At 48.3% G+C, this 12,696-nt stretch overlaps 1 protein-coding gene across 2 annotated transcripts in view; it reads left to right on the forward strand.

Annotated features, from left to right (window-relative positions):
• The window catches only part of WDR93 (WD repeat domain 93), a 114,829-nt gene that overhangs the window by 70,604 nt on the left and 31,529 nt on the right, over window positions 1–12,696 (forward strand). For both annotated transcript variants that reach the window (XM_077263493.1, XM_077263492.1), the window contains exons 8-10: window positions 7,097–7,280; window positions 10,305–10,372; window positions 11,835–11,921. In XM_077263493.1, coding sequence (XP_077119608.1) covers window positions 7,097–7,280; window positions 10,305–10,372; window positions 11,835–11,921 — 339 coding nt within the window. The remainder of the gene's footprint in view (window positions 1–7,096; window positions 7,281–10,304; window positions 10,373–11,834; window positions 11,922–12,696) is intronic.

Below are 12,696 nucleotides of genomic sequence, written 5' to 3' on the forward strand. Positions count from 1 at the left end.
CACCTGTCCCTGGGCTCCAACACCGCCAGTTGCCGTCCAGAAGTGCTGTCCGCACAGTCCCAACAGTCCCTCCTCTGTTATTGGGGTTCAGTAACGTCAGCTGTTCCCCAGCTGTGTGTGTGGCAATCCCTCCTACCTCCTCCACCTCCTCCTCCTCCACCTGTCCCTGGGCTCCAACACCGCCAGTTGCCGTCCAGAAGTGCTGTCCGCACAGTCCCAACAGTCCCTCCTCTGTTATTGGGGTTCAGTAACGTCAGCTGTTCCCCAGCTGTGTGTGTGGCAATCCCTCCTACCTCCTCCACCTCCTCCTCCTCCACCTGTCCCTGGGCTCCAACACCGCCAGTTGCCGTCCAGAAGTGCTGTCCGCACAGTCCCAACAGTCCCTCCTCTGTTATTGGGGTTCAGTAACGTCAGCTGTTCCCCAGCTGTGTGTGTGGCAATCCCTCCTACCTCCTCCACCTCCCCCTCCTGTCCCTGGGCTCCAACACCGCCAGTTGCCGTCCAGAAGTGCTGTACGCACAGTCAACAGTCCCTCCTCTGTTATTGGGGTTCAGTAACGTCAGCTGTTCCCCAGCTGTGTGTGTGGCAATCCCTCCTACCTCCTCCTACCTCCTCCTCCTCCACCTGTCCCTGGGCTCCAACACCGCCAGTTGCCGTCCAGAACTGCTGTCCGCACAGTCCCAACAGTCCCTCCTCTGTTATTGGGGTTCAGTAACGTCAGCTGTTCCCCAGCTGTGTGTGTGGCAATCCCTCCTACCTCCTCCACCTCCTCCTCCTCCACCTGTCCCTGGGCTCCAACACCGCCAGTTGCCGTCCAGAAGTGCTGTCCGCACAGTCCCAACAGTCCCTCCTCTGTTATTGGGGTTCAGTAACGTCAGCTGTTCCCCAGCTGTGTGTGTGGCAATCCCTCCTACCTCCTCCACCTCCTCCTCCTCCACCTGTCCCTGGGCTCCAACACCGCCAGTTGCCGTCCAGAAGTGCTGTCCGCACAGTCCCAACAGTCCCTCCTCTGTTATTGGGGTTCAGTAACGTCAGCTGTTCCCCAGCTGTGTGTGTGGCAATCCCTCCTACCTCCTCCACCTCCTCCTCCTCCACCTGTCCCTGGGCTCCAACAACGCTAGTTGCCGTCCAGAAGTGCTGTCCGCACAGAGCAAAACACCTCGCCAATGTGTTAGTGGGGTTCAGCACCGCCAGCTGTTCCCCTGCTGTGCAGCCGGCAACGTGTACTGCGACCGCCACGCAGGCACAACAAGTTAAATTTAAGGGAACCTGTCCCCCCCCCCAGGCGTTTGTTACTGAAGGAGCCACCTTGTGCAGCAGTAATGATGCAAAGGGAAAAAGTGCCTCTTTTCGTGGTGCTCCTTGCACATGCTGATCCTAACACTTATGAAAAGTGTCCCCTCCTACCGTGATACCGTCCGGTTGGTGGAACTTTCCTTTGTGATGTGACGCAGCACAGCCGTCATTCTTACCCCCTTGGCGCCGTGCGCCGCCTCCTCAGCGTTGTTTGAATCAGTCCCGGAGCCTGCGCTGTTAGGTCAGCCCTTGGCCATGCACACATTTTGCGCTGCCCGTCTTCTGACATCATTTGGTGTCAGGCTGGCTGCGTCTGTGCGGCCGCGCTGGCAGAGAGCCCGCCTCGTACTGTCTTCTGATTAAATCCCACTGGGGGCCTGAGATCCATGGACATGCGCAGTGCATATCTGAACCTCCACCTCTCACTCATCTCCCTACGGCTTATTCAAACTGTGCGGTGTCAGCTGGTCCCTAATAGCATGCCACGGCCGTGACACCGCACAGTCAGAAGAAGCCGTAGGGAGATGAGTGAGAGGTGGAGGTTCAGATATGCACTGCGCATGTCCATGGATCTCAGGCCCCCAGTGGGATTTAATCAGAAGACAGTACGAGGCGGGCTCTCTGCCAGCGCGGCCGCACAGGCGCAGCCAGCCTGACACCAAATGATGTCAGAAGACGGGCAGCGCAAAATGTGTGCATGGCCAAGGGCTAACCTAACAGCGCAGGCTCCGGGACTGATTCAAACAACGCTGAGGAGGCGGCGCACGGCGCCAAGGGGGTAAGAATGACGGCTGTGCTGCGTCACATCACAAAGGAAAGTTCCACCTACCGGACGGTATCACGGTAGGAGGGGACACTTTTTATAAGTGTTAGGTTCAGCATGTGCAAGGACCATAATTAAAAGAGCTAAGTTTACCTTTTCCAGCATTAGTGCTGTACACGATGGCTCTTTCAGCTACAAACGCCTGGGGGGGGGGGTTAAAGTTTCCCTTTCAACTTGCTCCAGTGCAGGCTTCGGCCTACACTCTGCTCCCTCTCCTCCTCCTGCTGACCCTGGGCTCTAACACCGCCAGTTGGGGCCCAGATGTGCTAGCTGCACAGAGCCAAACACCAGCCAATGTGTCAGTGGGGTTCAGCACCGCCAGCTGTTCCCCTGCTGTGCAGCCGGCAACGTGTCCTGCAACAGCCACGCAGGCACAACAGACCCAAAGCTGCCGCCAGTGCAGGCTTCGGCCTACACTCTGCTCCATCTCCTCCTCCTGCTGACCCCGGGCTCTAACACCGCCAGTTGGGGCCCGGTACTGCTAGCTGCACAGAGAAAAACACCAGCCAATGTGTCAGTGGGGTTCAGCACCGCCAGCTGTTCCCCTGCTGTGCAGCCGGCATCGTGTCCTGCAAAAGCCACGCAGACACAAGAACTGAAATTGAAGGGAACCTGTCCCCCCTCCCCCAGGCGTTTGTACGTTTTTAAGGCCACCTTGTACAGCGGTAATGCTGCATGTGTGCAAGGTGGCTCATAAACGTATTCTCCTCGCACATGTGGAACTGAAAACACGTCTGAAATGTGTCCTCTGTGTGACCATTTAACCATCCCGGGGGTGTGACTTTCCTTTGTAATGACACGCTGCAACCCCCTTGGTAGCGCTGCCCGTCTTCTGGCATCATTGTTTGGCTGCCTGCGCCTCTGCGGCCGCCCTGACCCACACAACGCCCCTCGGTGTCTTATTTCTTGGGACTGCGAGGGTGTGATTGATGGGCATGAGCAGTGCATCAGTTCGCCTGTCCCTCATCTCCTTCCGCCTTCTTCAGACTGTGCGGCTTCATGGCCGTGGCATGCGATAAGGGATCAGCCGACGCCGCACAGTCTGCAGCGGGTGTAAGGACCCGAGTGCGAGAGGCGAACATATGTGCTGCGCCAGGCCATGAATCCCAGCCCCGCAGTGTTTTAACAATGTTAAGACACCGCGGGGCTGGGATTCATGGTCATCGCGAACCGCAGCGGCCGACATTAAATGAGGTCAGAAGATGGGCAGCGCTAACAGCGCTAGGCCAGGGGATAACACGACAGCGCAGACTCCTGTACAGCAAATAACAACGCTCAGGAGGCTGCACCCAGCACCAAGGTGGGATTCTTGACATCTGTGCTGCGTCTCATTACAAAGGGAACTCGCGCCTCCAACACAGTTTGACTGTATAAAGGGCTAAATGTTATACGTGTTTCATTCAGCGTGTGCAAGGAGCAAAATTAAAAGAGCAACCTTTGACTTGTGCAGCACTACTGCTGCATAAGCTGTGGCTCTTCTACTTTGTAACCCCTGAGGGGGGGTTAAAGGTTACCTTTGAAATTGGTTCAAGTAGGCTTCGGCCTACACTCTGCTCCCCCTGCAGAGCCCGGGCTCCAACACCGCCAGTTGGGGCCCGGTACTGCTAGCTGCACAGAGCCAAACACCAGCCAATGTGTCAGTGGGGTTCAGCACCGCCAGCTGTTCCCCTGCTGTGCAGCCGGCAACGTGTCCTGCAACAGCCACGCAGGCACAACAGACCCAAAGCTGCCGCCAGTGCAGGCTTCGGCCTACACTCTGCTCCATCTCCTCCTCCTGCTGACCCCGGGCTCTAACACCGCCAGTTGGGGCCCGGTACTGCTAGCTGCACAGAGAAAAACACCAGCCAATGTGTCAGTGGGGTTCAGCACCGCCAGCTGTTCCCCTGCTGTGCAGCCGGCATCGTGTCCTGCAAAAGCCACGCAGACACCAGAACTGAAATTGAAGGGAACCTGTCCCCCCTCCCCCAGGCGTTTGTACGTTTTTAAGGCCACCTTGTACAGCGGTAATGCTGCATGTGTGCAAGGTGGCTCATAAACGTATTCTCCTCGCACATGTGGAACTGAAAACACGTCTGAAATGTGTCCTCTGTGTGACCATTTAACCGTCCCGGGGGTGTGACTTTCCTTTGTAATGACACGCTGCAACCCCCTTGGTAGCGCTGCCCGTCTTCTGGCATCATTGTTTGGCTGCCTGCGCCTCTGCGGCCGCCCTGACCCACACAACGCCCCTCGGTGTCTTATTTCTTGGGACTGCGAGGGTGTGATTGATGGGCATGAGCAGTGCATCAGTTCGCCTGTCCCTCATCTCCTTCCGCCTTCTTCAGACTGTGCGGCTTCATGGCCGTGGCATGCGATAAGGGATCAGCTGACGCCGCACAGTCTGCAGCGGGTGTAAGGACCCGAGTGCGAGAGGCGAACATATGTGCTGCGCCAGGCCATGAATCCCAGCCCCGCAGTGTTTTAACAATGTTAAGACACCGCGGGGCTGGGATTCATGGTCATCGCGAACCGCAGCGGCCGACATTAAATGAGGTCAGAAGATGGGCAGCGCTAACAGCGCTAGGCCAGGGGATAACACGACAGCGCAGACTCCTGTACAGCAAATAACAACGCTCAGGAGGCTGCACCCAGCACCAAGGTGGGATTCTTGACATCTGTGCTGCGTCTCATTACAAAGGGAACTCGCGCCTCCAACACAGTTTGACTGTATAAAGGGCTAAATGGTATACGTGTTTCATTCAGCGTGTGCAAGGAGCAAAATTAAAAGAGCAACCTTTGACTTGTGCAGCACTACTGCTGCATAAGCTGTGGCTCTTCTACTTTGTAACCCCTGAGGGGGGGTTAAAGGTTACCTTTGAAATTGGTTCAAGTAGGCTTCGGCCTACACTCTGCTCCCCCTGCAGAGCCCGGGCTCCAACACCGCCAGTTGGGGCCCGGTACTGCTAGCTGCACAGAGCCAAACACCAGCCAATGTGTCAGTGGGGTTCAGCACCGCCAGCTGTTCCCCTGCTGTGCAGCCGGCAACGTGTCCTGCAACAGCCACGCAGGCACAACAGACCCAAAGCTGCCGCCAGTGCAGGCTTCGGCCTACACTCTGCTCCATCTCCTCCTCCTGCTGACCCCGGGCTCTAACACCGCCAGTTGGGGCCCGGTACTGCTAGCTGCACAGAGAAAAACACCAGCCAATGTGTCAGTGGGGTTCAGCACCGCCAGCTGTTCCCCTGCTGTGCAGCCGGCATCGTGTCCTGCAAAAGCCACGCAGACACTTGCTCTTGTACCTTCTGCTCCCCATCCTGGTTCCAGTACCGTCAGCTGGTTCCGGGCAGAGCCTTTGGCTTAGGTGCCTCCCTCTGGGTATCCGAGTTCCACCAACGTCAGGTGGTCCTTGGTAGTGCTTTCAGGCACGGGTACCTCCTGCTTAGTAACCGGGTTCCAGTAACGTCAGCTGGTCTTCGGTAGTTCCATTGGCTCTTGGACCTTCGGCTACCCATCCGGGTTCCAGCACCGTCAGCTGGTTCTCGGCAGTGTCTTTTGCTCTTGTACCTTCTGCTCCCCATCCTGGTTCCAGTACCGTCAGCTGGTTCCGGGCAGAGCCTTTGGCTTAGGTGCCTCCCTCTGGGTATCCGAGTTCCACCAACGTCAGGTGGTCCTTGGTAGTGCTTTCAGGCACGGGTACCTCCTGCTTAGTAACCGGGTTCCAGTAACGTCAGCTGGTCCTCGGTAGTTCCATTGGCTCTTGGACCTTCGGGTAGCCATCCGAGTTCCAGTTCCATCAGCTGGTTCTCGGCATTTTCTCAGCCTTCTTGTACCTTCTGCTACATTTCCAAGTTCAAGAGACTAAACACGATGACCCGGAAGACCACCCCTAAGATGACGACGACACCAGAGACGACAACCACCGTGATGACGACGACCCTGGAGACGATGACCCCGAAGACCACCCCGATGACGACGACCCCGGAGACGACGACCCTGAAGACCACCCCGATGACGACGACCCCGGAGATGACGACCCTGGAGACGACGACGACCTGGAAGACCGAGAAGCAGAAGAACAAGAGGCTGCAGAACAAAGAGCAGAAGAACATTAAGCATAACACTAAATATCAGAGCAAAAAATATTATCTAAATTATAAGCAGAAGAAGACTAAGCAGTGTATGGGGGTGAGTCCGTTCCTCCTCGTGGTGCCCCTGGATAAAGCCTGATGCTGCAGGCCAAACTGAACGCGGACAAATGTATCTCTTTTGTGACAGGCAGAACGGAAGGTGTAATCTTCAAACTTTTATAGATAACAACTACGGGAATGCCTGTCACAAATAAGAATATGATGAAGAAGTAGAATATGATGAAGATAATAGTAAAATAAAAAGAATATGAACAATGTAAGAAAAAAAATAATAGGTAGAAGATGAAGAAAAAGATGAATAAGGTGAAGAAGTTGATGTCAAAGAAGCTGATGATGAGGATAATGAAGAAGAAAGTGTGGGAGAAGTAAAAAAGAAGGTGAAGGGCGTGGAAGTAGTGAAACATCAATATCTGACAAAATTAAAAAAAATTAACATAGTCAAAATCTTTCTACCGCCGAACGTCATAAAAAAACCCAAAAACCTGCTATTCTATTACATTGGGCTAAACCTCTGTGCCTTTAATGTCTCCGCCACGTCCCCCAATACATCCTACATTATTCTTAGTTGTTTTCCTTCATGTAGAATGAACCTACAAGTTTATAAAGGGTTTATTTTAATTCCGATATTTTCGTCCCATTGACTTGCATTGGGATCGGGTATCGGTATCGGATTAGATCCGATATTTTGACGGTATCGGCCGATACTTTCCGATACCGATACTTTCCGATATCGGAAAGTATCGCTCAACACTACTCATAACACATAGTCAGTCTAGGCACCATGACCCATATCATGCTTGTGACATATATCCATATGAACCCGACTTCACAGTGATGTTTTATCTCTCAGGCAGCATCTTCAGAAGTGTGCAGGAGGCTGTGCAGAAGAATGAAGACTGCAATGTGTTTGGCACTGGACAGAATCACTTGATCAGTTCTCATCAGTGGAATCAACAAGATTCAATATTTATGGGAATGTTTGAAAAGTATCTGACATTAGACTTGCCAAAAACCCAAGATGTAAGGATGTCAAGGTAAACGAGATGACCGATGGATAGGAGAACACCTTTCTATGTGCTCTACATCAGTGTCCTCATAAGTCATCTGAGGTTCTCCAGCTCCCTGCCTGCATCTCCCATGCCAGCTGCCAATGCTCTTGTGTTGCAGTGGCACCTTGGATGTCAGAGCACAAGTAAATCTTTATGTCGGAATCAGAAACATAATGACAGTTGATTAACAACCCTACCCCTGAAGCTCTTGGAAAGTCGGGCTCCTATAACATGCAATAGGCCCAGTTTGTCTGTAATTTTATAGTAAAATATACAGTCATGGCTGAAAGTGTTGTCACCCTTGAAATTGTACCAAAAAATGAAGTATTTCTCACAGAAAATTATTTCATTTACTCATGTTCTGTTATACACATGTTTATTTCCTGTTTGTATTGGAGCAACACAAAAAAGAGAAAAAAATAAAAATTGGACACAAAACCCCTAAATTGGACTGAACAAAATTGTTAGCACCTTTCCAAAATTGTGGGTAAACAACTTTGTTTCAAGCATGTGAAGCTCATTCAGCCTCAACTGTGGCAAGAAAAAGGTATGGGCAATATGAAAATCAAACCTGAAACCAGAACCAAAATTGGTGAAAAATATCAACAATCTGAAGATTATAAGTCCATCTCCAGTGATCTTGATATTCCTTTCTCCATGATGCGCAACATAATCAAGAAGTTTACAACCCATGGCATTGCAGCTTATCTCCCTGGATGTGGACGGCAGAGAAATATTGATGAAAGGTTGCAATGCAGGATAGTCTGGATGTTGGATAAGCAGCCTCAATTAAGTTCCAAAGAAATTCAAGCTACCCTGCAGGCTCAGGGTCCATCATTGTCAGCATCCGTCGACATATGAATGAAATGAAACGCTATGGCAGTAGACCCAGGAGGGCCCCACTGCTGACACAGAGACATAGAAAAGCTAGACTACAGTTTGCCAAAATGCATGTTAGTAAGCCAAAATCCTTCTGGGAAAGCATCTTCCGGAAAGTTGAGAACAAGATAGAGCTTTTTGGTAAAGCACATCATTCTACTGTTTACCTAAAACGGAATGAGGCCTGCAAAGAAAAGAACACAGTACCTACAGTTAAATATTGTGGAGGTTCCATGATGTTTTGGGGATGTATTGCTGCCTCTCGCACTGGGTGCTTTGACTGTGTTCCAAGCATCATAAAATCCTAAGTTTACCAACACACAAGGAAATAAACATGTGTATAATAAAACATGTGTATTGAAATAATTTTCTGGGCGAAATACTTCATTTTTTGGAACAATTTCAAGGGTACCAACACTTTCAGCCATGACTGTTGCTATTTAATATATTTTTTTCAATTTGAATCAGCTTTTTATAGACATTTACTTTTGCAGCACGTAAAGTTCCTTAGAGTGATCTATTTTCTTCGAGTAAGGTTCTGAAAAATGTTGCAGATCTCTATCTGTGTATGTAGTAAGAAGTATGTAATAAAGTAAACCATGACTTTGTAGATGTTAATAGATGAAGAGTGCCTGTGTGATGAGACTTTTTTTTGCCCTTTTTTTAAGTGATGGATCTTATGACCCATTTAAACAGGAGCATTCACCAGTTTGAGCAGGTTAAATTGGCCACATCATGAAGTAATGGCTGCGGAGCTGAAAATGAAAATATTATCTTCTAAAGTTTTGGTTATATTTTTGTTTTAGTTCAGCTGAGTGTTACCAGAGATTTGCCTCTGGGGGCGTGTACTTCTTCCTCTCCATGAGGATGACCAATCATATGCAGGCAGCTTCATGCAGGGGTAAAAGAAAACACCCTCCTCTTCTCTCTGCAGCTACTGTGTAGAGAGATGCAGCAGAGCGGAGTTATGTATCATTACAAACCCTTCCAGATCTCAACTCTACAACTCTGGTCTGCACAGATCAGTGAGGAGAGGAGGGTGTGTTTTTTTTCTCCCCTGCATGATGTTGCCCGTTTATGAATGGTCAGTTTCATGCAGGGAAAGTTGTCCACACAACAAATCTTTGGTAGTTCCCCAATGAACATCATAAATTGTAACTTAAACATTACATTCTAATATCTCAGCAATAGAAATGAGAAATTAAAAGATAAAAATAAAGTTTTACTCAGCTCTGCAACCACTATTCCATGGCCAATTTAACATCCTAAACTGGTGAATGGTCCTCCTAAAGAGGAGTCTTTGTCATTTTAAAGGGAACCTCTCACCCCCAAAATCGAAGGTGAGCTAAGCCCACCTGGCATCAGGGGCTTATCTACAGCATTCTGTAATGCTGTAGATAAGCCCCCGATGTATCCTGAAAGATGAGAAAAAGAGGTTATATTATACTCACCTGGGCGTGCGGTCCGATCGGATGGGCGTCACGGTCGGTTCCGGGGCCTCCCATCTTCTTACGATGACGTCCTCTTCTTGTCTTCACGCTGCGGCTCCGGCGCAGGCGTACTTTGTCTGCAAAGTACTGCAGTGCGCAGGCGCTGGGCATCTCTGACCTCAACAGGGCAGACAAAGTACGCCTGTGTGAAGACAAGAAGAGGACATCATTGTAAGAAGATGGGAGGCCCCGGACCGGACCGCGACGCCTATCGGACCGGACCGCAGTGGGACCGGACCGCCCCTGGGTGAGTATAATCTAACCTCTTTTTCTCATCTTTCAGGATACATCGGTGGCTTATCTACAGCATTCCAGAATGCTGTAGATAAGCCCCTGATGCCGGTGGGCTTAGCTCGCCTTCGATTTTGGAGGTGAAAGGTTCCCTTTAAAAGACAGAAATTTGCCTCAGCAAATTCAGTGACAATGGCTTGTACCAGTGTTTTTATACACAATGCAGCTTTATAGAGTAGAGTAATATGATAATTCAGCTCTGCTGCTTTTCTACAGAATTAGCTCTAAATTTTAAATCTATATTATGTTAATTTGTTTTCTTGTATCTAATCTGAAAAGCATTGACTTTAGCATTGTGCATGTACTACATGCGACTAGAGTAACGATTGAAAATATTCTGTTTTATTAGGAACACCATGTTTCATTTTCTTCAGCGTAATAAAATGATTCACAGCAATTCAGAGCAGATGAGCGCAGGTAAGTGCGCAACATTATTAGAGTTGGTGTGAATCGGTTCTCAGGAACCGGCCATTAGCCACGTCTGCAATATGTAGCTGACTGGAGCCTTGAGAACCGTCTCTAGACTAATGACATCTGCTGCTCTTCTTTTGATTAGCCGGCCTGGTTCAACGTCATTGTTGTGGCGTGGTGGACATGTGACGTCATATCAGGCCAACCAATCAAAAGAAAAGTTGTGAATGCCTGGAGGTAGGGTGGGTTCTCCAGGCTCCTGTCCAGCAGCCACCGATTACCGATGGGGATGTTGGGTAGAATCCTGGAATCCATTCACACCAACTCTAAATATTAGATATAAGTGTGGGACAATTAGGTCTCATTGAATATAATAATGCTAAAGTGGTAAAATGTTTTATTCAATATGTGAAGATTGGGGTAGACCTCGGGGATTGGGGGCGGGTGGTAGGGATTGATCATTAGTTAGTTTGTTATTTGACAAATACATAAAGTTTATGCAAAGACCGATTTTTATTTATTTATTTATTTTTTTTCAGCGTTGACCCTTATTTTTCAAGACTTCTCCATTTTGCCCTGGCATGTTGCATAGAGATGGAAGAATGGATTTGCAGGACTCTGGTACATCAGCCATGTCCGTAATCAGTGACCTCTGGACGGGTGGTAAGGAGATTTGCAGAGCTCCCGTCCTGCGGTCACAGATTACTGAGCTGCCGATGGACTGGAATCCATCAGATCCATTCTCCCATCTCTAATGCTGAATATCAACTTCTGGGCCAGATCCTGAGTGATGACCGCCCATTCTTGTCTAATCAGGGCTAGGAGATGATCACATTTTATGTGTTTTTGCTTTTCCACTCAGTTTTTTGGAAAGGTTCTTAATGGTAATGGGATCTGGGGAGTTTCCTGTCCGTGGAACTCAGAAGATGATATTAAGCCATCAGGGTGAATTGCTGAAGTCTGGAAAAGTAAGGGATAACCCTGTAAATATTGGGTCTTTATATAAATTTGATGTGTTTGTCAATAAAAGTAAAAACTTATGATATGCTGATAATTGTACTTCAGTGACAATAGAAACATCTGCCTAAAAGATTTTAAAAAAATGGAAATCAAAATGTGTGTCAGTCTAGAACAGTGTTTCTCAACTCCAGTCCTCAAGACCCCACAGCAGGTCATGTTTTCTGGATTTCCTTAGTATTGCATAGGCGATGGAATTAATGCTTGAGCAGGTGATGAAATTATCACCTGTGCAATACTAAGGAAATCCTGAAAACATGACCTGTTGTGGGGTCTTGAGGACTGGAGTTGAGAAACACTGGTCTAGAACCTTTTTGCCATGACTGTATGGTTTTGGTGTGTAACACTACTCATGTCCACTAGATGGCGGCATGACCTAAATCTACCATTCTTTTCAATATATTGGGATAATACAGTGATTATTATCTGCTCCTAATGTTTCTTGTTGTAGCCGAACCTAATGCTGTAATTGTGCACTGGGATTCATGCCACAATCATCTCTTCTACCTACTGGGCAAACAGACTAAGGACAAAGCAGGTACATGCTGTAAATGTGCTAAATAAATTAGGGGTTTCTGTGTATATAATAAGTAAAATAAAAGATCTAATTCCAACAGTTTTTTCAAAATATAACAATGCAGTGATATGTCTAAACCATTGTGCTATTAAAAAAATTGCCATAACTAGAAAAAAGTAACTCCTTAAGGATGCAACCAATTTTTATTCCATAGACATTGAGGTATAAAAGGTTTGTATTTTTCAGGACAAGTTGTACTTTTGAAAGACATCATTCATATAATGTACTGAAATCATGAAAAAAGTTCAGTGTAGTGAAAAAAAATGCATTTACACAATCGTTTTATTTTTATAGGTCAGCACAATATACCAAATTTAGAGGTTTTTTTTTCTAATTTAGTAATTAAAAAAAAAAGTGAAAAGTTTTTTTTCGTCACCATTTTCTCTGACTCATACCTTCTTTATTTTTCCTTCAATGAAGCTGTGAGGGAGCTGATGTTTTTTTAATTATATCATTTTAGGATACCAGATTTTTGGACTATAAGATGCATTGGACCATAGGTTTTAGAGGAGGAAATGAGAAAAAAAATGTTAAGCAAATGTGGTCCATTCTATACTTAATATCCCCCATCCTGGTATGCAGGTCCACCATCTCTGTCCTGGTATACATGGCCCCATCCCCATCCTGGTATGCAGGGATCGATCCTTATCCTGGTATGCATGGCTCCTCATCCCTATCCTGGTATGATTGGCCCCCATCCCCATTATGGTATGCATGGCCCCAATCCTTATCCTTG

Source organism: Ranitomeya variabilis, chromosome 5 (genome assembly GCF_051348905.1).
Source record: "Ranitomeya variabilis isolate aRanVar5 chromosome 5, aRanVar5.hap1, whole genome shotgun sequence".
NCBI lineage: Eukaryota > Metazoa > Chordata > Amphibia > Anura > Dendrobatidae > Ranitomeya > Ranitomeya variabilis.